Genomic DNA, 27,971 nt, shown 5'->3' with positions numbered 1-27,971 from the left:
TATTTGTTGGGGACTAAAAGCGGCTGGGAAAAAGATCAAAGTGCCTATAGCGCCATAAAAAGTAATATGAGGAGAGGGTTTGGAGATGCTCTAATGAGTTGGCAGGTGCAGATACTGAAGTGTTTTGCTGAATCATGACCCATGATTATGCGCTAGATAGGAGGCACAGTTGTGTTAAAGAAGTGCGAGGCATTTACATATAAATAACCATGGGAAATCTTTGCCACTCTTCATGGGTTGTGAGAGTGGCCCAACCATGTGCCTTCAGCAACGAACAAAAAGAAATGCTGCTTCTTACACAACAGTGTCTAAGAAGTTATTAGATTCCTGCATTGATCGCTTGACTTTAGCATCAAAACTGAAATGTGGAAGCTACATGACTTGCATTTAAGATGCAGTTTCACACAAACAACCTAAACAATTGCTCATTGTAGAGGAGAGATGAAGAACTTGGCCTCTGCTAACAGCAGTTCAGTTTGCCATCAAATATCGAACTATTCCAACAGTAGATTTAACTGAAGCGGTTTAGCAGTTTGATAGCCCAATTGCTTGTGATTCAAAAGCTTTGCAGGGGTCTTCTTTGAATTAGGAATCTGGAAAAGCATGTCTTCCAGTGTGTGGGTAGTTATCTGTCCTGAAGCTTGTAGTTTCATGTAAATATCTTCTAATTTGGCAGAAAGGTCAGAGTTTTCTTCCATCTTTTCCCTGACTGTAGCCAGCTATGGAGGAGAAAACAACAATACCACTGTGACCAGAAATTTATTCTCATTTTTACATCAAACAAAAATAGCATAGAAGGCAAGGGACTAAATTATTTAATGTCATTAGGGAACACTTTATCTACAGTCAGACGAAATCTGAGCTTCTAACAGCAGGAAGCATAATGAAAAAAGGATAGCTAAGTGCTTTTTCTGAAGGCATCAGAACCCAAACAACTTCAGTAGGATGAACTCAGGCAACTGAAGTGCGGTAGCTAAACAACCATTCATCCTGTGTCAAGACAAGCACCATGGATCTTCTTTCATTACTATATACTTACCACCTGCTCAGAAAACTTGATTTTTTTCACAAAGGGAGGAATATCTACTTCCATTGCTGCCTCTAATGTCTTTATTACTTCTTCTAGAGAACCAGATCTGAGTTGGACAAGAACCTTATAAACAAAATCACAGCACACAAATAGTACTTATCAGAATGCAATTTTTTTAAAAAAGCACTTAAGTCAGACATGAATCAAAGCAGGACAAAACATGTTTCTAGATGTTACAATGACAAAAATCCATTAACCATGAAGAAAGCAGAGGTAATGATCAATTTCCATAGAGTTCTGGGTTTTTTTATTTTACCACAGATTTGACCTATCAAGGAAGGGTGAACTTCGAAGGAGACCTCCTCTGACAGAGCTGTGTTAAGCTGTTCTTGAATAAACTGGGTTTTTTCCATAGTGTAGACAGATCACTTACAGGGCACAGGCAGTAGACTTTCCCTCAGGTTTTAGATGGTGCAATTAAAGAAAAAAAAAATCTTTTATGCATGTATGTTGTTAAGGTTCATAAGGACAGAAGAGGCCTAAAGTGTGCAGAACAGAGCTAAGGAAGGCATTTACTTGGAGCTGTGGTGGTGGTGGTTGGGTTTTTTTTAAATCTCTTGTAGCAAGAAAGCAGAAAGTCATGATACCATAATTAGAAACTGTACATGGTCTACAATCCCAGATGTAGGAAGTGATTTTAATAAATGAGAGGAGAGTGTTAACAATTCAGAAGGCAACTCATCCAATTGACAGAAATTGTCTGTTGGCTCAAAAGCAGGCTCAGCAACAGTATTGATACTGCCCGTGCAACTGAGAAGCTAGTCTACTGTTACTCTGCACATGGAAGTTTATTGTCCAGTATAGTACACTTCCCTCCGAGATTGTAAAACAAAACAAGTACACTTACTTTAAGGTTATTGTATAAATTATTCTCTGTTTTCATTATCCGGGAACAATGAAATTTGGCTTGTGCCACATCATTCTAGGAAGGAATTACAAATAATAACAATAAAAATGGTTAAACATGTGTGACATACTCATAAAGCAGTTCAGAAAAGAACAGTCTTTCACAACTTTTCAATGAATCAGCATCTAGAACACCGTCACCAAGACCCTTAGACTCCAAACAGCATCCAGGCTGTGAAAGGAACACTTGATGCTGGAGTTTCTATGTCATGTGGCTCTTTAGCATACAAGAGAGCATTCACTCCTTCAGATCATCAGGCAAAGGAAGCATGTAACACTGAGCATGAAAGCACCTAAAAGCTAAAAGATCTGCACACGTACTCAGTTTGGCACATGCCAGAGTACTTACAAGGAAGCACAGTGTATGTTAATGTGGGTATTTATCCTGCCCAGTGCTTTTAAACACAGGCATTTACCGCACTGCTGGTTTATATAGCCAGTAAAAGGTATACTGACATTCAGTGGACCAACTACTGCTACCTAGGATCAAGAAAGATCTTACAGGAAGATGTACTGTCAAAAACCATGCAGATGAAAGAACAGTTAAGTGTAATGTGGAGTATTATGCTGTTTGCAAAACAAGTACTTTAACTGACTTTTACATAAAGCAGCAGCATTAAGAATATTTTATGTTGTTTAAGAAACAGAAATCTTGGGTTTTAATCTCAGAGAGAAGCCCTGTCATACCATAATATAGATGAATAAATTAATTTCAATGATGCTATTGTTTAGTGTCTCTCTTTGCAGAGACAGTGCACAAAAGACCAGAGTCTGTAAGAAAATGTTAATGAGTCTGCTTCATTCATTCAATCTGTGAACAACATCAAACTGTTAGTTGTTACAGTGCCTGTGACCTCTGTTGAGTCATGAAACAGTGAAGGTTCAGAATTTCATCAAGCTGCATACACAAATAAATGCCAGAGGAGCTAGACTTCAGATTTTCCTTTTATTCTCCTGCTTAGTCTTTCACCCTGTACTGGCTCAGAGCCTCTTCATATCAGTAGTCATGCACATGATGCACATGGAAACCTCCCACTGAAGGAAAAAATGTTGTGGAGAAAAACAAGTCATCCCCCAGGCAGGAGGGCAATACACATTATAGCCTTCGAGTTTGCCTCCCAATAAACATTTTAAATGGTGTAGGTATATTAAGAAAGAAAACATCACTAAATAGCAGCATCTGCTGGACTAGGTCCATGGTTACAACTAACCTGCAGGTGCAGTTCTCTTCCCTCTTTTCTGTATGGCATTGTCTGCAGCACGACATACCTGTGCACTGGACTCAGGGCACGCACCCAGATTTCACAAGATTCACATCTGCTTTGTGTGGGTTATCTATAATCCTACACTTTCACAGACTTAAAAGTTCAGGTACTTGATGTTCTTACATAGAACAAAATCTGTTTCATAGATCAGTTAATGCTTCCTCTATGGTAGCTACCTTTCATTGACTACCTTACTACAATAAAAACAGAGAGATTCAGGCACAAATGAAAACATAAGGTACTCTACCTTCTTCAGAGCAGTTGCAACAGCAAAGCAAAATGCTCGCAATGGTAATACATCACCTTTTAGCTGTGCTTCTTCAAGCAGTTTCTCAGAGATTTTGCATGACTCCATGCTGTCCTGCACAGAAATTTCAAACCTAAGTTGCACTTATTATTCTTCTTGTCTGAAAGTACTACAGACAATTGCAATTACATTCAGAAATCAACATACTATGAGATCATTAAGGCAATTCAACCAAGCATATTTTCTGCAGCACTTCTTGTGAAACACATCAAAATACAATATTCAAAGTTACGGAATTCGTAAGAGAGTAAAAATAACTTCCGTTATTTTAATAACTATGCCTTGTCCTAGCAGTTTTGGCTTCTACATGAGATAAAACAACCCATGGCAGCATGCTAAAAATAACAGACACTGTTCTCTTTCCAATCATTCCCAAATCAGCAAGTTGACTCTTGTCCTTACTTTAACCTGAAAGCTACATTAGATAGTTAATGAAAAAAAATCAATGTTTTCTATGCATTGAACAGCTCAGCACTGTAACACTGAAGAAATCTGTATATGTGCAAATTTGAACATTCAGCAGTTTTTAGCCTCTCTTATGGATTAAACCTTATCAGATGTTTACAAAGTATGTATTCTAATAATGTCTCTTAGACATGTCCCTGGTTTCCAACACAGAAAGCTTCCATTGTTGATGGGACTATTTTCAATAGGTATCTATAGATAAGGCAATGAGTTTAACTGTCACAAACCACCAATTCTCCAAAACAACGCTTCTCATTCTGGATATTATGTATAGAGCTGACCGGATCCCAAACAAAAGAGTATCTTTCAGAGTTCAAATCAACAATACAGATGAAAGCATTTGTATTTCTTCCTAGTGTTTGGTGTTGATCTCTGTCCCTATTGTTCAAAGTGCAAAATACTAGCCATAATGTAATGGAGAAGGTCATCATTTGGGTGTTCAAGGGATGATTTTCATGCCAGTGCTGAACAGCCTGCACACAGCTTGTAAAAACACCTTTTAAATTACATGAGAAACCTGAAGTTTAAAAGACATTCTTTGAAAATTTTAAAGCATTCTGACCACTAGAAGATTGCTATTACATACATACATGCTTTGTTGTCTTCAGAAGCACCTACAGTATTTTCTTGCACTACAAGAAGGACCATCTGTTACATTAGAGAATAGCAGTGCCTTAGGATGATTTAAAAGATCCCAGAAGTGTTTTAGAATTGAGCTCTTAAAACACTTCTCTAGAAGGATTACACATTAATTCCTTTGTTTACCCAGCAGCAATAATCTGAACTTTAAGCCTTGTACATATTTTTGTACTGGTCTCTGGCATGATTCAAAAGAAATGAAAAATTAACCTGGTGAAAATCTAATACTAGTTGTAATGATACCAGCCCCAATATTTCTAGTATTCAAGTAGTGCATTCAAGATTTTTTCTGATATTTCTTATCATCATGAACAAACCCACTTTTTTGCTTCATGATTTCTCCTCTGTCCTCTAGCATCTGAATCAACAGATTAAGCTTTTGAAAGAGCTCTACCTAATCCTCTTTAGTGCATAAAGGGTTACTACAGCTTACTCCGTTACTGAGACTGTTTTATCTTTCTGAACATATACCCCACCCCCAATTTATTATGGCTGTTACAATAATAAGGTGACAATTTAGGATAATTTCTCCTATTTGTATCAATTAGCAAAACGTGTAATGATGGGCCCGATTCTATATTGAAAACATAGGCAGGGCCACAAAGTAGAAATCAGAAGTTTCAGGAACCCATTTCCTGTCGCATATGCCGTGGATCCAAGCTTTCTGACAGCAAGTCATGGAAAGAACCATGTAAAGATTTTAAGGAAGAAGCTACAGCACAGGGAGCAAAGGACACCTCAGAAAACACAGTGGATTTCCATGAAAGTGCACATACCTAGAGTATAGATCCAGAAGCAACCTCCAAGTGGTAAATGCTGCCTCAGTGCAAACTAGCAGCAAACATCAGCTTATAAACTTGGGCTGTAGCACAGTATCAGAATCTTTGTATATTCATAACTTTCTAAAAAAGGTGCCTTCTACACAGAACTGGTTATATCCCTAAACTGATTATATCCATCAACCTCTAGCTATTTTCAAAAGCAGACAACTTTCACAGCACTTGTTCAGCTCTCCAAACACCAAAGCCATGTGGCTATTTCCCCTGAGTTAAAGACAGCTTTGATACATTAGAACTGAGAATTTCAGAAGCACTAGATAAATTACCACCGAGCTACTTTTTTAGGCCAAATCCTTTTAGAATAGAATAGAATAGAATAGAATAGAATAGAATAGAATAGAATAGAATAGAATAGAATAAACCAGGTTGGAAGAGACCTTCGAGATCATCGTGTCCAACCTATCATCCAACACTACCCAATCAACTAAACCATGGAACCAAGCATCCTGTCAAGCCTCACCCTGAACACCCCCAGCGACGGCGACCCCACCACCTCCTCAGGCAGCCCATTCCAGTGGGCAATCACTCTCTCTGTGTAAAACTTCCTCCTAACCTCCAGCCTAAACCTCCCCTGACGCAGCCTGAGACTGTGCCCTCTTGTTCTGGTACTGGTTGCTTGGGAGAAGAGACCAACCTTCGCCTCACTACAACCCCCCTTCAGGTAGTTGTAGAGAGCAATAAGGTCACCCCTGAGTCTCCTCTCTCTACTCTTTTAACACATGTGCACTCAAGTTTCATCGTATGGTGGTGTACTTCTTCCTTAGCTAGTGTCTTTCCTCCTCAGTTTGGGAAGGGCCTAGGCTAATGTTTCAAATTGCATAACTTATTCAAATATGGGGAGGAAGACAAACAACAACAAATCCCAAACAACAAAAGTAAACCCCACAAAAAACCAACCAACCAACCAACCAACAAAATCTTTGGGGATCCCATTTCACTGCAGAAGGGAAAGAGTTCTGAGGAAATACTTGCAGGGACTGTGTAACTCATGCTCTCTTTCTCCGAGCTAAAAATACAGTCCAGCATAAGCGGCAGCCTATCTCACACTGAAGGTTTCTTTTCTCCACTCAGCTGCCATTTTCACCAGGCATCTAGGAACAGATTACCTTTCAAAACTCTAATCCTTGTCAAATTTGGGTGCAATTACAGAACAGTTCCAAGTTACTTGAAGGGGGAGGGGAGAAATGAGTGGGAGATGTCTGACAAACAGAACATATGATACATATGCCTTGTTTCTTCAGGAAGCTACATTATAAAATCAATATTGAGGCTCAAACACTGAGTATAATCTAAAAGAGGCATAAATCCCAGAGAAATAATACTGTGAGATATCAAAGGTTGTATCAAGTTTGTTCCTTAGTGTTTATGTCCATGTAATTTCTTGAGATTTGCTTTACATTGCAACGTTAGTTTGTATAGGAACCTATACAATATGCACCACATCATGCATAATGAAGTAATGTAGAACTTAAATACGGATAAAATATTTTCCCTATCTGGGAACATATGGAAATTTTTGAATCTCCTAAAGAAGGAAGACACAGAGAAGGCACTTCTAATACTTTTTCATTATGTAAATTGGAAGTACTTACCAATTTGTAACATATTGCAAATGCAAGTAGATAGGTTTCCTTGTTGAAAGGTATACGCTGTTTTTTCATCTCTACCAGAACTTCCAAAGCACCTATGAAGAAGACATTAGTGTTACTCACTTCACAAATTTAAGGCTGTACATTTGCTAACTGGAAAAAAAAAATATAAAAAAATTCAGCTTTTTCAAAACAAGAACATAAACTGAAAGTTTAAAAAAGTTTAATTTAGGGTTAGCTGGAGGTAAATGTTTCTTCCCAGTAAGGAGGTTTTCAACCTCTATTACCATCTGGCCTCACTGTTCTATTATTTTCATACAAATCTAAAACACAATGGCATCACTCTCATTCTTGCTGACTACTCAGAAAGCAGGCCTTTTAAACACCTGATCAAAGTTTCCATCACTTTAGGCAAACTATCTAACAGCTCCTCAATAATGCACATACTCCACTACATTACAACATAACATTCAGGTTCTGGTCTACTTATTTCAACTGTGGCTAAGACTCAACTTTCAGGACAGTTGTTGGACTTAGATTTGCCAAATGCCAAGAAACTAACCACATCATGTTAAACAAATTTTAAATAAAGGGATTTGCTTGGAAAGCTTACTCCATGCTCATACAAGACCTTTTCAGGAGTGTCAGATGATTCCCTTTTATCCCTACACACAGGGCCAAACTGATTTGAAGCATTCAACTTAAATATTGCAGTGGCCACTCTGTGTGGGCATACCAGTTAAGACAAACCAAGAGAACACAGCCTCATTTTGTTATCAAAGGAAAAAGGGTACTCTGCCCTGCTCTGACACAAATGCAGAACTGCCAAACAATATGGAGAAGAACTTACTGTTCCAAAAGCCATGTAAAACAAACTTTGAAGAGAGAAAACAAAAAACCTATTGGGAAATTACAAAGCAAAGAGAAACCAAGAGTTCAGTGAAGCAGCTTCAGGAAACAAGCCCCACTGGATAATCACAATTCTGTGCAACATCATTCACTTCTACACTGCTTTACATGATGTTTAGCTTTATAAAACTACAAGGTAGTCAGCAATATTAATTAAAAATATGTATTTATCTATACACACAATTACAATGAGAAGTATCCTCTTCAAGATGCACTTGTCTTAGCCCACACAGTACTTACTTTCAAAATGGCCCTTATTAAATAACATAGTCATCAAAATATGGAATGATGCACTCTCTGAGAAAAAACCATGCAAATTCTGTAGAAGAAACAGAGCAATCATAAAGTTAGGACAGTGAGCAATCTTACTGTGCAAAGCATTTAACAGCCCTTCCCACTGGAAGGAGGCCCACCTTCAATATCTAACTCTCTGCATTCCCTGATTGTCCCTCTGCCAAGTAACTTCTAAAATACCAGTGATTCAGTATGGCCAAATGCTCACTAATAATAAACAGAAATTTCCCAGAGAGTCCCACTACTAATCTATTTTTTTGTAATGACAGGCTGTGATCTGAAATTCAATGCAAGCAGAAGTCACTGACTACTGCAACTTTGAAATCTCAGCAGAAACACAGTGCAGCAGATTAACAGTATGTTTGGGGTAAAGTACCAGCACCATGAAACTGAAATATTTTTTTCCTAATTACAATATCAAATGATGAACAGATCAGCACAAGGCCTTGAGTAATGACATGGAGAGTAGCAGAAGAATGTATATTTTACATTCCCTTTAATCACACTGTGTGTTGGGAATAGCTAAATAAAAAGACAGAGGTATTAAACTTCTGCAGCAGTCTAAAGAAGCAGTATTGTACCCTTATTATCCATCAGTTACTAAGACCTGCAAGTACTACAGGGCCTATCTCAATGACATAGATATCAATGAAAAGGCTTGTGAACCTTCTCCTACTTATGGCTAGGCATGCCTCATACCACATTAACGGACATAGTAGAGATGACTTTCCACTGACTGCCAGCGATTTTTGAAGACACAACATTATTGTGCCAAATATTTTTAATTTATTATATATGCTGGGCATGATTAATATCTTGTCATAATAGTAACACAGCATTTTACAGATGATCCAAAATACATCTGTAAGTTTCTTCAGTACTAAAATGGCCAAGTTCCTGACCGAAGGAATATTGTACTACCTCTAGAGGGCTCAGAGGAAGTTTGAAGCAGACAGTAACATGGTAAAATTGTTGATGCAAATAACCCAAGGGATTTCAGAGGACTTCTGCATAAAAAACTCAGAAGTGTTCATTTCCAAGAATGATCTAAAGCAAGACAGGATGCAGGAAAACCTGCATCAGCTGTGCTTCCTGGAGGAATTATTTTTTAAATCAATACTTTTTATTCATGCAATTATACAGAAGTACAATAATAAAGCTATCAAACTAGCATTTAATTTTCTCTTAATTACAGTTTTGCTATTTTGAAAAAAGAAAAACCATGTAATCTGCATTCTTACATTAATGATACAGACATCCTTGTTACTGCAACACATTGTATAGCATACAAATCACTTACACTGGACTAGTAGTAACAACAATATTTGCAAATATATAGAGGAATTACCTGATCTTTGATAAGTTCTACTGCAGGTCTTTCAAGGTCCAACTGATAACACAGCCTCATAAACAGGGGCCCAAATTTAAAATTATGTAAGGCTGTGATTTCATTCTGTTCATGGTACCTATTAGAAAGATTTTTAAAAAGTTAGTATCAGAGGACATGGAATTTGTCACAGGAAAATAGCTTTAGATAGATGGCAAGATCTGTATGAGCACTGATAGAGATGCACTTTCTCTACCTGCATCGGTCAATGACATTTAGATAATAGGGGATTAATTGTATGGAAAAATATTGTTTTGATTAAAGTAATAAATTAACTAGTTATATATAAACTCTTCTGCTACTGATAGTCAGCTGCACTGGATTAGTAATAGAATGGATCTCTGCCATGAGAATTCCCAGTTACTTTACTTTCTATTCACATGGTAACAGCACAGGAAAACACAACAGTCTATTTTCGTGCCAGTATCTGCTAAAATAGCTCAACTTTTTATCTCTTATGCTAAAAATTGCATAAAAACATAAAGTGTTTCACTTTCTTTTCACAACCTCTACACTGTAACTGCTGGGAAGGATTTCATTCAGAAAACCTCCTGACATACCACTGCTGAGTCTGGACCAGTTTATAACCAGACATGCCTTGGCTGGAAAATGCCACTGAACACTCTACTACCTCTCTCAGCCAAGAGATAATGTTTCTGTGTTCTCACCACTTACTCTGCATACAGTAGGACACCACTTTGCTGCCATAGCATGGTTCTCCTTTCATTTGAGAGTTTCTGGAGGGTTGGAAGATCCAAAGTAAAGAAAACTACAACCTTAGTTTAAAGGGTTTACTATACGTATAGCCCCTGAGTTAGGGCAAGCCCTCAGGTAAGACAACCCCATAACCTAAGATGATCTAATAAAAGTGAAAAAATGGGAAATAGTGTTACCTGGGTTGCTAAAAATACCTGTAAATAACTTTTCTGGCTAGTTCCACATCAGATGAAGTCTGGCACAAATGCAGTAAAGTTTTTAATTCATTTTTGAGAATCCTTTCATGTTTGTTTAATTTTTCTTTAATATTTTCAAAATATGGATCTGAAAATAAAACACATTATAGCAGCAGTTTATAGACAATTCCACCACCTGTGTGGCAAACTTGGTATCTGAAATATGGTGATTCAATGAAACAGAAAGCCAGTTCCTTTCACCAAGAAAAATGTACAAAGTTTCTCACAAAGAAGTATGCCTAGGTGTCTCCATGAAGTCTTGGAAAACCAAGAACATGCTTATTGTGAGCTTAACTTCATTCTCTACATTATGAAACAGATCAGGTAAACTGAAAATTTTGTAGGTTGACATTTTCTACCGTAAGTTCTTGTTTCAAAAAGTAAGAAAACAAACAAGAGCAATCCCACTAAGTATTCAAATGAGCTTAAGAACTACTCAACACTGTTCATACTAGTCATGTGGTCTGTGGAGACAGGTTGGACTTGATGATCCTCGAGGTGTCTTCCAACCTTAGTGATACTGTGATACAGAAGATTTACATTCCTTCACAACTGATACAAACACATAATCTATGCATTTCTACAGACAGTCATAAACTTGTGAGTTGCCTCCCTTCCTCCCCTGTATCCAGCACATTTTCCTATGACAAAATGAGCACTATGACAAATCCTTCAGCTTCTAATGTCAAGACTTACTCACACATACACAAAACCAAAATCATGTGTACAGCCTGACAGCCCTATTCTTCTAACAGTGCTCCCCTGCCATGCTGGGCAGGGAAGTGAACTGTTTTTTTGTAGTTGCTGGGTCACTGCTGTTTTCAAGGTTACAACCTACACGGGAAGTGTAAATGAGCATCCCAGACCTGAATCCTGTGAAGTGAGAGGAATGTACAGATATACAAGTAAGCACATATAATGACTGTGCTGTGTTCAAAGGTGCGCACCTGGGATCCAAATTGTATTTGTGAAGAACACATAATAGTTACTAGAACTAATCTAAGTAGTTTTCAAACTGCTATATTTAACAGTATAATTATTATAGTTAATGGTTGCATTATTACTATAATAAACAATAGCTAACATGTATTCTGTGTAACAGATAGTTATTACTGCCTTTTCCATTTATAAACAGAGTTTATTTCTAGCTCACATTATTTATCATTCAAGTATCAGGCTGAACACTGACTACAGAAAGGATGCATACATGCACAGAAACAGGTGCTCAGCACATTGTTTTAATGAGTTCTCAGAGTTTGTATGAAACTAAAAGGTCAGCTGCCATCAGCCAAACTGTTCTAGCAAGAGTGAGTGACCCATAGCAATAAATTCAGTATATCTCAAGCACAGGATGAATAATTTCCAATATGGGTGTCACCATCAGAGCAAAATATAGTAACATTGTAACTTGCCACTCCCTGATTTCAGTCCCATCTTCACATAACACAGGAAGACTGTCATACTGACTTTACTCCATTTCTGTCCCAGAAGACTGGTTTGTATAAAACTAAATGTGATTAATTGTCTCTTCCTTACCACACAAAATAAATTAAAATAAACTACATCCTTTGGAATAATTGTTAACTTGTATCACCAGAACATGGTTAAACAGGTGCAGGAAATGTGGTTTTACCTGGCTTTTCTTAAATATTAAGGGAAGATTTATGTTTATGCTCCTTAGAGAAAGGAATACAGAATCACACAGAATCACAGAATCATCCAGGTTGGGTGAGACCTCTAAGATCATCAAGTCCAACCAATCACCCAGCCCTCACCAATCAATTAGACCATGGCACTAAGTGCCTCATCCAGTCTCTTCTTAAACACCTCTAGGGACTTTGACACCCCCCCACCTTCCTGGGCAGCCCATTCCAATGGGCAATCACTTTTTCTGTGAAGAACTTCTTTCTAAGATCAAGCCTAAACCTTTCCCTGTGCAGCTTGAGACTTATTCTGTTGCTGGTTGCCTGGGAGAAGAGACCAACCCCCACATGGCTATAACCACCCTTCAGGTGGCTGTAGATAGCAATAAGGTCTCCCCTGAGCCTCCTTTTCTCCAGGCTAAACAATCCCAGCTCCCTCAGCTGCTCCTCATAGTGCTTGTGTTTCAGACCCCTCACCAGCTTTGTTACCCTTCTCTGGACACATTCAAGACTGGAACTGAGGGGCCCAGAACTGGACTCAGTACTCAAGGTGTGGGTTTAACCAGTGCTGAGTATAGGGGAAGAATGATTTCCCTGCTCCTGCTGGCCACACTATTTCTGATACAGGCCAGCATGCCATTGGCCTTCTTGGCCACCTGGGCACACTGCTGGCTCATGTTCAGCCAGCTGTCAACCACTCCCCCCAGGTCCCTTTCTGCCTGGCTGCTCTTCAGCCACTCTGACCCCAGCCTGTAGCACTGCAGGGGGTTGTTGTGACCCAGCCTGTCAAGGTCCCCCTGCAGTGATCTCCTACCCATGACCCTTCTCTGGAGAGTTATGTAGCTATTAGGCTTTTATTAACTTTCTCTGCTGATGATCTATTTGAAGGAAGTTTTATAGCCTGAAATATTTTCCATCAGACTATTTGACAAATTGGACACCTTGCATAACTCACTGTTTCATTCTACAAAGCTTCAGATCTTCAGTAATTTTAGTTACAACGTTCTCAAGAGAAAAATGCTGTTGCTTTAAATGGGGTCAATTACTGTCCTGTTACAATTATTTTGACTGTCTTCTTTCCTAAGACTTGGGCTAGAACTTAGAATAATGACTATGAAATAAACACTAATACCTTTATTGCCATGAACTTCATGCCTAATTGCCAGTTTTGTCCGCTGAAATTCTTGTAACTTTATATCACTGTCTGTTAGCAGATACCGCTTCCCTGTCATTAAAAAAAGAGAGGAAGGTTAAATTTTGCATCATGCTGTATATTTTAATACACTTATCTATAAATTTTTAAAAGATTGCTTTTAAATACTGTGTGATGCTGGACTACTGGCAGCACGACACTATAAAGATTGCAGAAACTGCTCACACTCCTGAAAAAATAGCCCAACCAGTATGTCACAGTTTTCCACAGTTAATGTGTGCACAAATGAAGAAAAAAATAGAGACACCATTCCTCTCTGCCTAGCCAAAGTACGTGAGGATTCTGTACAAGAGTAAGATCTTCCTCCTTTCTCATGCTTTGATAACAGTCTGTCTTTTCTTGTTCATCACAACTCACCAGTGGCACGGCCTCCTTTGCTCAGATGTGCTATCCTGACTGTAGTAGAAAGCATCCTTCCAGAAACTCCAAATGCATTAGGAAGGCAAAAGACAAAACTAGAAAGCTTATTGTTTAGATTGTAGTAACACTTAGGACACTCAATAAAGTCCAGTGTAGTACAGACATTGGATGTAAGAAGTAATTTCATCTTGAATCCCCAAATTCACTTTGGGTGCTAACTTTAGCTGTACTGCATTGTAAGTTCCTTTAACATAGCAATCATGAAAATATTATTTGTGAAGTTTTTGCTGTCACAAAGCCAACTATTTTGTAGATTTTTATTTGAAAACAAAGATTTCGTATGTCACCATCTAATATTCTAAGTGTTAGCTTCTTAAAGAATGATTCTTATAATGAAAAAGGAGGTACTGACCCAAGTTAGGTAATTTATTCTCCTTCTTCATCTCTCTAGAAAAATGCAACAGACCATGCAAATAGGAAACATGTTTCCTACGCAAATGAAGCATACTAACGACATACTTGACAGAATATGAAGAACATGAAGAATGAAGAACGTTACATGCCTACTAAATCTAATGGAGACAGATCCAACAGTTGAAGAAATGTACTTCACCCAGCAATGAAATTGGCCTGGATCACCCTGTCACTTACTTCCCACAGACCTTCTCATCTGGTCCATCACTGAAAGACCATCCTTGTCCTGGGCCTCTCCAAAGATGATGCAAGAATCAGGCCAGTGTTTGGGGGTGGGACAGGCACAACTCATTGCATGGTCACTCAGTGGTCATAAGTGGTGTTGGTGGAGAGCCTGAGGCAGCAGAATTTTACTCTTCTTGAATTCAGGGGGCCCTGAGCAGCCTAACAGAGTCATAATCTGAGTGAAACCTTCACCAACACTGGTGCAGCTGCTTGAGATTCCAGAAGAGGCCTGTGCTGGGTAGTTCTCTGTCATACACCTCCTTTCCACATGCCCCTATTTTACTCTCTGGACGACAGAGTGCCTATAAAAGGCCTCTGAAGCCCAAGCAGGGTAGTGGTGGTGGTGATGATAACCCACAGGTGCAGCCAAGGATAAAGTAGTCATCTCAAAATAAATACTGTTATGAAGCTGGCTGGTTTTGGTTTTGCCTTGGTTTTGGTTTTGCGGGTTTTTAAAGTAGTTCATAAATAGACAATGACAAACTTGGCATAAATTGAGTAACACTGCTGCTAACCCTCCCCTTAGGATAGATCTGCCCTACCCGCTCGGCCTGCCCAAGGCAGCACAAACAGGCCCATTCTCAAGCCCCTCGGGTGCCCTTTGGCACTCTCCCTCCCGCCATACCCAGCGCCGAGAGGGGCAGCCCCGCAGGAACTACAACTCCCGTCAGGTACAATGCCGGCGGCAGTCGCCGGGAGTGCCGGGAATTGTAGCACTTCAGTCGTGTCCCCAGCCTGCTGACAGCTTCGGGCCCTGGCCGGGTACACCGCCGCCCGCCCCTACGCGCAGCCCACGGTACCTCCAGGCAAGCAGCCCCAGCAGCCCGAGGCGGGCGGGCGAAGCGCCGAGCGCCGCACTACCTCCCTCACTATCTGCCGAGAGCCACCGGGAAACGCCGCCGCCATCTTGTGTGCGGGCCTGCCGCCGGCGGCCGAGGGCGGAGCGCTCGCAGGACAGCCCCGTCCTGCCGTTCGCCTCCTCCTCCCTCGGCGCAATGGCGGGGCCCATGCTCAGGCGAGGCGTGCTCTGGTGCGGGAGGACGCTCGGTGCTGCGGCAGGTTGGTGGTCCGTTGGCAGGCGGCAGCGGCGGTCACCAGCGCTGCGGAGCTTGCTGCGGCGGGGTGAGGGAGGGAGCATGTTGACGAACAGCGCGGGCCGGGCCGCGGGGGCCAGGCCTTGACGGGACAGGCTCCTCAGGAGCCGCGGTTGTCGCTGCCTGCGGTGGCCGCCACCGAGGGGAATGTGAGCACGGGCGGAGTGCTGCGCAGGGACTTTCCCTTCGCCTCTACTCTTACGTCTCTCTGTCTGCAGAGTTTTAGGCAGCTCTGAAAACCATGTATCACTAGCATTTGATACGGAGCTGTAATCTTAATGTGGGGTTTTAAAATAGATATTCCACCTTGCCGATTTCATAGCTTGGTGTCTTAGGACCTGCCTGTTTGGGTTATGGAAATTGGCGGGGAGGCCGCCCAACACGCGGCCGCCGGCGTTCAGCAAAACCGGTTGACTTGGGTTGCAGAAGCAGAACAGAAACTGACGCCTTTGAAAAGCCACCAAAGCCACTTTTCCAAAAATCCTGGTGTTTGGGAAGAACTGAGCTCATTAATGTGTGCTTGAAGCCTTATCCTTGCTAATGACATCCATAACTGTGAACGAACTTACAGAACTTTATTGAAGGTATTTTGTGTGCCTCTTCTTTTAGTATAATAAAAAATACCTTTGAAAGAAACCCCACTAGCCAAACAAAAAAACACCTAACAGTGTAGTAAAGCGTTGTGTGTATTCTCATATGCTGACTGTGGAATTCTGTGTATCAGGTCTTTTTGACAAATATTTGCAAAGATGTGCAGAGTTGGACATGTATGTATAATTGCTTGTCAGAAGGATGACAAGGAGAAAAGGTGTTTCACACCCAAGAGTAGCAAAGCTATTAGTGGAAGAGATTTTCAGACAAAGGCTTTAAGTTAGTGACTAAGAGTTCTGTGTAGCATAGTAATGCCTATTTTTAAACTACTTTGTGTTTCTCAATTTGTGCAAATTTCTGTATATAAAAATTTCTGTATCTTCCTTCAGCACATTTTATCCAAATGATTCTCATGCATTTTCAAAGCCTTACCATCTGTGAAAGATGCATAAACATGGTTTGTTCTTCCAACTGAACAACAACTTTCTTTCAAAAGTTGGAACAGCATCTTGACTAGATGGCAAAGGTGGTACAAAGAGTATTTGGAAAAAGCTTTCAAAAGCATTTATCTGGAATCTGTAGTTCTTAGGAAGTGAAAAAAAGATGATTAAAAACTTGAGTTTTTCCAGATAAGCATCTGCTTTTCATTGCCAGCAAGACAAATCTTTACAGGTGGAAAAAATAGCCAACAACAACAGAAAAGTGTTCTTGTGTGTGTTAATTTTTTTTTTCCTCATCCTTTTACCTCTGCATTTAGCCAATTGCTAGCACTTGACAAGAAAGGTTTGTATGCACGAAGAAGCTATCCTTTATTGTTGTTTGGGGGAGGTTATGCCTCTTTCAATTTATTGTTTTCTTACATACACAGTTCAGGTTTGGAAAGATTTGTTTCATGCTGAAAAAGACAGGAGAGCATTTCTGGTTTAAAAATCGTGGAGTAATGGCTCATTCATACACAACGAATCTGAACTGGTATGGTAGCTTGCTGCTGCCAGCTGTGTCATAGTTTAATGCATCCAACTCAGTAAATGTGACAAGAAAAGGTGGTATCTAATAATGTGTGATTTTTATTTAGAAATATCGAAGCAACCTGGCTTATGTGGTGATTTCTTTCTTCATTAGGTAGAAGATCTATTCTTTCTGCAGCCTATGTTGACAGCTCAAAATGGGAAAAGAGACACAAAGAGGAGCATAGCCTGGGTGAGATAAGTTTGTTTCTTTTTCTTGACTTTGACTAAGTAATTGCAATCTGAACTAATTTTAGACTAGCTCATCATCTATAAATACTTCTAAATAAAATTATGTGTAAAGTGAAAGGTTCTGTGTCAAAGTCTGCCCAAGGTGTTAAAAATCTGTTATATGTGTTCAGAGCTATAATGCAGAAACAAGTTAGAATGTACCCATTTAATGAATCTTTGGTTTCTGGAAGCTATTTTTGTTTCACAAAAGCTTTTGTGAAGGGAATCATTTAGTCTCTGACAGCTGAAACTTACACCAGATATCTTTTTCATTTACATTGTTTTAACTGTAATACAGTATGAAAGAAGATCTGGTCTGTAAGTAGTACCATTTTTAAAAGAACTTTTCCTTCAGAGTTTTGGAGCAGCAAAGTTACATTTCTTGTAGAAATTGTGGAGGAAAAAATGAAACATTGTATTTCCAAGGAAGCTGTACATTAAACTATCTGGTAATTAGATCTCCTGTGCAGATTCCATACCTAAATTCCTTGGCTACATTACATTTCTAATTACATTCCACCATCTTTTTGATGACAGTGTTAAATAGAAAGAATCACGCAAGGTGTTTTTCCATGCTAAAGATACAAATGCATTATTTTGTACCAGAATCATTCTGGAAACCCCTTAACACTTAATCTTTGTTTTCCATTTTTCATTCCTGGGCCCCTGAACTGTGTGTGCTAATTCTAACATAGATTATGAGGCTGAAGTAGAATCAGTAAGTGAAATTCAAGAACTCGTCAGGCAGGAAGACAGACAAAATGATCAGTGGTGGTTTTTATGCACTAATTTGTTTCTGTTATTTCCCTATAAACACCTAGGTTGGTTTTGTCAACATATTTTACTGTATGTGTGCCAGAAACAGCCGGTGAATGCTCATGACTGAAGCTTGGGTCCTGCAGAGATCGTTAATACCTTGTAGCTGTTAATAAGACTGCTCATGCAGTGTCTTTTGGACACACTAATGCCCTGGCATGCATTTGAAACAGTCACCTCCAAATGGTAAAGGGTTCTTACTTTAACAAATGTTATAGGCAATAGAGGATGACACTGTTGTGCAAGTGCTGATACAGTCTGTTTGGGCTTCCCCAGGCATGGCAAGACCTTTTGTGACTTGGCCAGTACAGTTCTTTCTGCTGTTGATTTGATCCAGAGCAGATGTCTGTTCCATGTGGTTTAAAACAGCTGTTTTGCATTTTCATTTTGTGTTCACAGAAAAGAGAAAACAAACTAACATGGTATCAACTGTATTAATATTTTCAAAGATGAGATAACCCTGCAGATGTCTGCTCTGTAGCTGTCAGTTGCATGGTTGCATATAGAGTCTTGTGTGTAGTAAGTCATGATTGGAGCTAGAGCAAATTCCTTGTGTTGAGGAGTTGCTGTATATTGTGTCCATATAAGATATGCTTTATTGTCTTCTCTCTAGTCTCAGTTTGGCAATCCAAGCATGAATGAGTTTAGCAAACTTTGGTAATGAAATCATGGGAAAGATCAAGACAGTGTTGTGTGTATGGAAACACATTTGTTTAAAAAAAAAAGGAACTGAGAAGGTGTTAATTTAGAAGTTAGAAAATGCTTGCTGCTTGCAACTTTCCTCTCTAGAAGTAATTTGGACTCCACTTACTAGAACTGAGATACCAGAGAAATGAAAGGCATGTTCAGTTGGTTCATCACTAACAAGGGCAAAATAAAGTGACAGTAAGCATCTTCATAAGCAGAATAACAATTACTAGAATCCCGAGGGATGGCAGAATTTAAATGAGATGGGAAATTCCTTTGTTAGAACAGGAAAGTGGCCCATCCACAACAGCAGGTGGCAGTACTGCCTTTACAAACGCCAGTGATTTCTATTCAAAGCCACCTTTGGTTCAAAGCTGTAGTTCCTTCCAAAAGCTGCTTGGGATGTGGAAATACAGAGATGCTGAGATAGGAAGCATACACATTTGTAAGGCAAAGTACTTGGCTCATGCTTCCTTTAATTTTTAACTGAGTCTTTAAAATAAACCGATACTTTCTTTACATAGAAAATAAAATGTTAGCCTTTGAGTTAAGATGCTAGGATTGCCCATCGTTCCCAGGGCAGGTAAACTTTGTCTTGCAGTTGTCCCTGCTTTCCTCTTGCTGCCACATAACTGGATTTCAGCCCTGTCCTGGATTAGAGGGTAGTCACCTAATGTAGTGGCAGTATCTGTGGCTTGCTGATACGGCTACATGCTGCGGTCAGGTATACACTGTGAATCAAACTGAAACTGTGTTGGTTGCAGTATCAAGAAATATGTTTTGTAAAATTTCATCTTTGGGAAGTGTATTTTATAGGCAGTATGTATGAGAAATTATATGTACCTAGTGTTGTCTTTGGTAATGACTGCCAGATAAATCATAGCAGCATAAAATGGTTTGGGTTCAAAGGAACTGTAAAGATCATTCTAACCCCCTGCCATGGCCAGAGACACCTTCCACTAGACCAGATTACTTAAGACCTAATTCAACCTGGCTGTGAGCATCCCCAGGAAGGGGGCATCCATGACCTCTCTGGGCAACCTGTTCAATGTATCACCACCCCTACTGTAAAGAATTTGTTTCTAATGTCTCATTTAAATCTATCCTCCTCAGGCTTCAGTCCATTCCCTTTTGTCCTATCAGTAAAACCCCTTGTAAGAAGTGCCTTCTAGGCTTTCTTCCAGGCCCCTTTCAGGTTCTGAAAGATTGCTTAAGGTCTCCCCAGAGCCTTCTTTCTCCAGGCTGAACAGCCCCAGCTCTCGTAACCTGTCTCCGTAAGCGAGGTGCTCTGGTGCTCTGATCATTTTCATGGACCTGCTTCAGCAGTTTGATGTCCTTCTTATGATGGGGGGAACCAGAACTGGATGCAGGTCTCCAGGTGTGGGTCTCATGAGAGCTCAGTGAGGGGGGTAGAGTCACCTCTCTTATCCTTCTTTGGGTGCAGCCCAGCATATGGTTTGTGCTGCAAGTGCACATGGCTGGCTCATGTTGAGTTTTTCATCAACTGATGGCCCAACTCCTTGCACTGTGTAAAAAAATATTTGCAACAGATATCTATTAGAATCCACGCAGAATTTTGTTTCCACCACTGAACACTTATTTGCTTATACCCAATGTTGACACTCAAGTTGTACTACCAACAGTGCTAGGAAACAGGTATTCATGTTTTTACATTCTGGTACTTCTGTTGGGATGTTTTTAAGTTAGAAGAAGCTTTAAATCTTCATTATTGAATATAAGCTTAAGGAACAAACTTGATTTACAAAAAGTAGCTCAATTGGGAACAGATGTTAGTCAGTTAGAGGGTAGAAAGGCTCTGCAGAGGGACCTTGACCGACTGGACAGATGGGCAGAGTCCAATGGGATGGCATTTAATAAGTCTAAGTGCCGGGTGCTGCACTTTGGCCACAGCAACCCCATGCAGAGCTACAGGCTGGGGTCAGAGTGGCTGGAGAGCTGCCAAACGGAGAGGGACCTGGGGGTGCTGATTGACACCCGCCTAAACATGAGCCAGCAGTGTGCCCAGGTGGCCAAGAAGGCCAATGGCATCCTGGCCTGTATTAGGAATAGTGTGGCCAGCAGGAGCAGGGAGGTCATTGTGCCCCTGTACTCTGCATTGGTTAGGCCACACCTTGAGTACTGTGTCCAGTTCTGGGCCCCTCAGTTTAGGAAGGACATCGAGACACTTGAACGTGTCCAGAGAAGGGCAACAAGGCTGGTGAGAGGCCTTGAGCACAAGCCCTATGAGGAGAGGCTGAGGGAGCTGGGATTGTTTAGCCTGGAGAAGAGAAGGATCAGAGGCGACCTCATTGCCCTCTACAACTACCTGAAGGGTGGTTGTAGCCAGGTGGGGGTTGGTCTCTTCTCCCAGGCAACCAGCACCAGAACAAGGGGACACAGTCTCAAGTTGTGTCAGGGGAGGTTTAGACTCGAGGTGAGGAAAAAGTTCTTCACTGAGCGAGTCATTCGTCATTGGAATGGGCTGCCCAGGGAGGTGGTGGAGTCGCCGTCCCTGGAGGTGTTCAAGGGGAGATTGGACGTGGCGCTTGGTGCTATGATCTAGTTGTGAGGTCTGTTGGAACAGGTTGGACTTGATGATCCTTGGGGTCTCTTCCAACCTTAGTTACTGTGATACTGTGATGTGATACTGTGATTATGTAATAAATATGAATGATTCACAGTAATTATTCATATTCAGAAACTATAGCAGAAACAGTAGTTTGTCTAGAAACAAAGCTAAATTCTCCATTAACTTGATTTGTCTTTTAAGATTTAATCAGCTTTCATTTTATTGTGACTCATACTGGAGCAGATAGATATTTGCTTCATATTGCTTTCTGTGTTGAAGTTTTGATGGAGAGTTCTAGCCTTGTATGTAGACAGCAGGAAAGGTCAGTCATCAAAATTCTGTGTGTGAGTTCTCCCAGAGGAGGCCTGTGTATAAATGGCTAACAGTCTTGAGATCTGGAAGTCAGCATTGGTTTGATTTGGTTTATATTCTACTTAGCTGTTCAGTGTTATGTGAAGCAGGCTTCTTATCTTCATGAGCACCTGGAAAGAAGTGCCAAGCTCAGAGTTTGAGTGTAGCCCAAAATGGACTTGACTAACACCTTCCACTTTTCAGTGGGAGATGCATAAGAGAAATGGTTTTGAAATAGACAAGTGAACTCTCAGCCTCTGCTGTTGCCTCTCTCAGGTCCGTGCTGCTTTGTCATCAAACATAGAAGATTTTGGAGTGGATGCATTTTTCCAGCTGTCTTACAATGAAGGTGAAGAATGGTGTATGACAGCTGGCTTAGTATGTTTAGGCAAGGATCTAGCCAGTTGTTAATTCCTGATAACTTGGTTGCAGCATGTGATCTCTCTAGCTTCTGTCACTGCTGGGGGTACCTCCAAAGTCTTTACCTACATGGTCCATCATGACCTCGGTGAGCACTGGAGAAATGGGTAATAGAGTCAAATACATGTAGTTATTTTAAGGATATTCCCACAGAAGGTTCTTTACCACTAAAGTTGATCAGATGCTTTGGTAGCTACATAGTACAGTGTGGCCTTGGTGGTTGTCTCAGTCTGGAGGAGAAAACGACTCTTTTCTTTTCCCATGTTGTGAAACTGAAGGTGCAGATGAGGCCAGAATATCAAAAGTGAGGCTATTTATTAACAGAATAAAGTGGACAGAACAAAGGAAGGGAGAGAGAGAGGAAAAATGGAGAGAAAGAGCAGGAAAGGAATTATATTACCACCCTCCCCCTCCAGCCCTGAGACGGTTTGGGTCTGAGGAGGGGTGCTGCTGCCTCCTTGTTGCCTTGTGGTGTCCACCGTGGAGGAGGGGAGGGAGAGATCCCAAAGTCCAAGTTCTTCTCTGAGCAGCCTCCAACATGTGGTGTCTTCAGTAAAAATGTCTTTTCTATTCTCCACGAGTTACAGCAGGCAGAATGTAGGTCATGGAGAGAGAGTTCCTGGTCTGCTTCCAAGCTGCATGGTCTTTTTCTCTCTGTGTCTGTCTCCTTGTTTTTCTCCTCCTGAGCAGGCATTGCTTAGGTCTTTTGTACAGTTTTTTAGTCACAGGTTTTTTTTAGGTTTGTGTCCAGGTGTTGTGTCCAGGTGTTGTCCCCAGGGAATCTTCCTGTGTGTTCCTTGTGTGCTTCCTTTATATTCGCTTGTGTGTGATGGAGTGGGGGGCCTCTGCCTCCTCCTTTGTCTTTTACCTGTCCATTCACACAATACACATCAGGGACTTATTATGCCAGGTGGTGGCTCTGTTGTATAGTCCAGCCTTTTCACCATCCTCCCTTTCCAGGGTAGAGATGATCTTGTCTGTGCACATTCCAGAGAGTCGGTACTAGTGGCATCTGCCCATTACACATTTCTGTTGCCAGAAGGTCTTTTCACCATGCCCTCCCTGGGCAGCTGTTGTGTCTGTTACAGTGGCCCATATCAACTCAGCATCTTGTACAGTGTTTCATAGGAGCTGGTACTTGCATCAGTACCTTTGCCTCACATTCCCCTTTGCTTTCATGAAAATGCTTGCCTTCCCTCATGCAGGTATGAATGTCCTTTTTTGTGTTTCAAAGAATGTCTCAAAGTGCCTCAGGAAAGAAAGTTTTAGGTAAATACAAAATACTGTTATGTGGCAGAAGCAATGTTGCACAAAGTCAACCATTTTATTCCAAATCAAGACTCTGCCATTTTACTGCAACAAAAATCTTTGCAGATGTCTTGCAATTTGAGAGGGTACCTATACAGTCAGAGTAGCATGGAATACCATTTGTACTGTTAGGGCTGTATACCCCTCAGTATTCACTAGTGGTGCAGGTGTGTTTTTGACATGATGAATAGTAATATGGCTTGTGAACAGAGCATATGTGGACTGCATTCCTTGGAGACATGTTACTGGTGCAGTGCTGCTCCTGGCCCTGACTTTCATGGGAGTAGAAGGTTTAGTTAGGTCTGATGGGAAGCTGTGGGTAGTGTTCACCTCATTTCATTTACAGTTGTGGAGGTCAGATGACCTTTTTGGAAAATTAATTGTACAGCAAGCCAAGCTTTTTGCTCTTGAAGGTTGGCCACTGGTTTTAATTGAATGTGTCAAAGGAGAGGTTTGTTTAATAACAATTGTAGTCTTGGGGTGCAAAGGATAAGGTGAGGTGCTAGTGATGCAGAGAGAGTATGTTGGATTCCTGGTCTTGGAAGATGTAGGAGAATAGGAGGAAATGATTAAGTCTCTGAATTTTATAGATTGGATATCATCAGTTCATTTCTCAGCTAAAAATCAAACAGCTGATGCTAGGCAAACAATAAACGGTTTACTCCTCTTAAGTGATCATTATTTTCCAGGAACAGTACAAAACTAAAACTCCAAATTAAATTAATTTAACTTCCCACTAAATTAATTAATGGAATAGCTGACTGTCTGTTCAACAATCAGAAGCTTGTATTTCCTGTATGGGCAAATTAATATTGTTATATGAGTGCTGGAGCAGAATGCTATAAAGTTAGCAAAGTACTGGCACAGTACCCAATTTGATTAACAGGATTTCTTGGAACTGCTGTTCTTAACTGTGGGGTTTATCAGTTTGGTGGTACTTGTGTCTGTGTTTCATTTTTACTGTACAGTAAAGCACAGGTCCATGTTAAAAGCAATGTCCAGCATATGTTAAGCATGAAAGCAAATAGGAATTTTAAACATATCTGTTCAAATTTTTTAGATCAGTTATATTGGTTGTACTAATTTCATCCAACACATTATAGGATAATTTGCCTTTTTCTGTATAGTAAGTTGAAATCATCTTGTTGAGAACCTTTCCATGTGTTATTATCTGTTAAAGTATTTAACAATAACTGTTTTCATACAAATTCAAAGTGAGATGTTAAGAAGGAACCAGAATTTGATTTCATGGACAGAGTTTCTATTTTAGGTTATAGGATGGCTCTGCAGATTTCTTGTAATGCTAGTTGATTAAACATCCTCTTCTTCTCTTTTCTCCAGCTGACTTAGCCCGTTTAATGGACAGAACCTATGAAAGAAAGCTGCCTGTTAGCTCTTTGACAATAGCCCGGGTAAGGAAATAAATACCAATTGTAAAGTGATGGAAATCACAGTGAAATGCATGTGAAATCAAGTTGGCTGAGAGGGAGTACGACCTCTGCTGGGAGTTTAGGATGGTAAATGGGTTGCTATACTGTTAAATTGCTGTGTGAAGCTGTTTTATTGTTACTTTGCATTCCTTAATTAGTACCTGGACTGCACAGTGCTGTAAAGACAAATAGTACTTTTTTCAGTAAAATTCAGCTTCCCTGTTGCTTGGCAATGTATTTCCCTAATACATGTTCCTTGCCTGCCTGTGGTTTCTGTCTTAATGAGAGCTTTAACATCCCCTCAAGCCCATGATGAGAACTCAGGCTACTAAAGGAATGCAAAGAATTAGCACACGGCTTGTCTGCCTTCATTTTCTTTCACTTCCAGGCTCTTTTTAAGAGAGGCAGAAGTGGATAAATTTTGCCTATAAAGGCAAAGTTTGTTTCATTGCCTTAGCAGACTGAGGCAGGACAAATGTTGGTATGGGATACACCAAACCATGATTTTTGTTGGAATTAGTAACCAGTTGCTTTCTCTGGATGGATTAATCAGGGCAGAGGGAATGAAGGCAGAAATGTGAGGTGTCCTTTTAAGTTCCCTGCGCAGCTGGGTGTTTGTAGTGTAGAAGGAGAATAAATGTCGCTAGTTTAAAAAAAAATACACCAAAAAACAGGCACAAAAGTCTCTCCAACAACAACAAAACCCAAACCAAACAAAAAATATCCCAAATCCAAACCACACTATTTTCAGTCTTCAAAATTATCCAGTAAAGTTGAGTCACCACCCTAGGATCTCAGTAACACCTTTCATTAGGATTATTGGCACCACTAATAGGGGTCAAAGAAAATTTTGTAGAGTTACAAGGTCAAGGTGTCCATGGAGATAATAGGTGTTCCTTAATCAGCTTTATTCCTTTTATTCATGTCCCTGCTTTGGGCTAACCTCTTCCCCGAAAAAGTAGCCTTCCATATTCAGACACCACATGGAGCTCACATAAGATTCTTATTTTCTAAAATTTAAAGAAAGTGCACAGGCATGCTATTGCCACTCTTGAAAGATGAGTCTTACATGTACACAGCATGCAAGGAGAGTTGAGAAACTGGAGAAAAAGTAGCAGTCAGGTGAAGCTATTATTTGTAACTTATACATAGGATAAAGAGACGTACTGACCTTGGAAACATGTTGTTCATATATTCTGAGATAAAGGTATTATACTGGGAAGGCTCTGGAGTGTTCCTGCATCTTTACAGTTACATTAGTAAAACCTGCAAGAAAACAGGATTCACTCTTACCCTAAGACAAAGTCTGGTTGAAAACTTGGCTTTATTTAAGTACTTGATAGCGCTGGGAATTTTGGGAGGTTGCCTGGAGGAGTGGACAAAGTTTTAAATTAGAGGATAATCATGCTTTATGGCAGGGGATGATTTTTTTCTTCTATTTACATATGTGGTGAAATACAAAATACCATTGCCCCTGTCCTTGAAGATACTTACTATGAACAGGCACAACAGACAAACATTGGGGAAAAAAGTTTTCAGAAGGAAAAGTAAGGCATTTTGAGACTCACTCAAAATTGGGTGGGGTGAGGGGAAGGTAAAAAAAAACCCCACATGTATTCTCAAATTAAAGGGTGTGATTAAAGAGCAAAAATCCAGAGAGGAGCAGCAAAAATAGGGGGCATTGAGCTAAGCAGACATAATTCTCAGATGGACTCCATGTTTTCAAAGTGCGTAATGTTTGCTAGAGACAAGGAGGGAAGTTGTCTCAATTTAGAACTTTCAGAAGTCCTGAAGAAACCTGAATAGGAGAAAGCAAAGACCTGAAGATTTCTAGTACTCTTGGACACCTGAATATGCAAAACAAATGTATTTTGTTTGTTGAAGTTGCATTTTCTTCTAATATGCTTTGTGAGCACTCCCTCTGAAGTTTTTTTTTTTTGTTTCCAAATCAGTTTGTCGATAACATTTCTTCACGAGAAGAAGTGGATCAAGCAGAATACTACCTTTACAAGTAAGCATCTTTTCTCCCCAGCACGAACTTTGAGACATACAAAATAGTGAACAGAAATGAGAAGGGACATGCTGTGGTAATGACCAGGTCAGCGAGGCTGAATGTAGTTTTGGTTTTTATCCTCTTAGTACTTTATGTTCTCCAGGTAAGCTGTGTAGTTCACTGTATGCAATGGTGGTTAGGATTTTCTGCAAATTTATTTGTGTTAAGTGTATTGGATACCTTATCTGCTAATGTCAGGTGGAATGCTTGCTTGCTTCACATCAGTACATCTCAATATTGACTTTTTAAGAGGGCAGTAATTCTTGCTGATCACTAAAATAAATTAGTTCTTTTATAGATGGTTGCACACCCGTTTTGAGGGCTAGATTTCCTGATGGAAGAAGTGATTCATCCTGTCAAAGTGCACAAGAGATCACGTTTACAAATAACATTGGATTGTTATTTGTAAATCATAATGATTGTTACTTTAATGAGAACATTTACTGGATGACTGTTTCAAATATATGCATTGTTGTAAGTCCATGACTGTATTAAAGTCCAGTTATCTGAACCTCAGAGCTTCAAGATGGAAACAAGAGAAACCCATTTTGCTAATGCTAGCAATGTCCTGCAATTAAAAATAAATCTCTCTCACAGAGAGAAGGTTAATGGAGTTTTCATTTTCTCTGATAAAGATTTCATTGATCCTGTTAGAATCTGTGATCAGAAATCAGTTTTCCACCCTGCAACAGGTAAGATGAAACAAAAGAAAGTAGATGTTAGGCAGGGGCAGGTCCTTGTTTTTGTTTTACAGTTGTGTTATTTGTACCATTTACATATATTCTCCAAGATTGTAATGTATGTTGTGCCACACAGACTTAAGGGCTCTAATAGGGGCGGGGCCCTATAGGGTAAG

General features: G+C 40.2%; 2 protein-coding genes across 2 annotated transcripts in view; one reads left to right on the top strand and one right to left on the bottom strand.

Annotated features, from left to right (window-relative positions):
* Positions 1–469: 469 nt before the first annotated feature.
* Positions 470–15,464, bottom strand: PTCD2 (pentatricopeptide repeat domain 2). Its single transcript, XM_009901739.2, has 10 exons — positions 15,359–15,464; positions 13,419–13,511; positions 10,602–10,731; positions 9,652–9,769; positions 8,250–8,328; positions 7,104–7,195; positions 3,509–3,622; positions 1,938–2,012; positions 1,040–1,153; positions 470–719 (listed from the first exon to the last, which is right to left on the bottom strand). The coding sequence occupies exons 1-10, from the start codon at positions 15,462–15,464 to the stop codon at positions 495–497; spliced, it is 1,146 nt and encodes a 381-aa protein (XP_009900041.2). The 3' UTR covers positions 470–494.
* A 21-nt stretch (positions 15,465–15,485) lies between these two features.
* The window catches only part of MRPS27 (mitochondrial ribosomal protein S27), a 49,320-nt gene continuing 36,834 nt past the window's right edge, over positions 15,486–27,971 (top strand). The window contains exons 1-4 of the mRNA XM_054178103.1: positions 15,486–15,617; positions 17,366–17,443; positions 24,974–25,044; positions 27,015–27,073. Coding sequence (XP_054034078.1) covers positions 15,554–15,617; positions 17,366–17,443; positions 24,974–25,044; positions 27,015–27,073 — 272 coding nt within the window. The 5' untranslated portion in view covers positions 15,486–15,553. The remainder of the gene's footprint in view (positions 15,618–17,365; positions 17,444–24,973; positions 25,045–27,014; positions 27,074–27,971) is intronic.

The sequence above is a fragment of the Dryobates pubescens genome, chromosome Z, assembly GCF_014839835.1.
Source record: "Dryobates pubescens isolate bDryPub1 chromosome Z, bDryPub1.pri, whole genome shotgun sequence".
Lineage (NCBI taxonomy): Eukaryota > Metazoa > Chordata > Aves > Piciformes > Picidae > Dryobates > Dryobates pubescens.
Note: the sequence above shows the minus strand (reverse complement) of the source record. Positions and strands in the feature narration are given on the sequence as shown.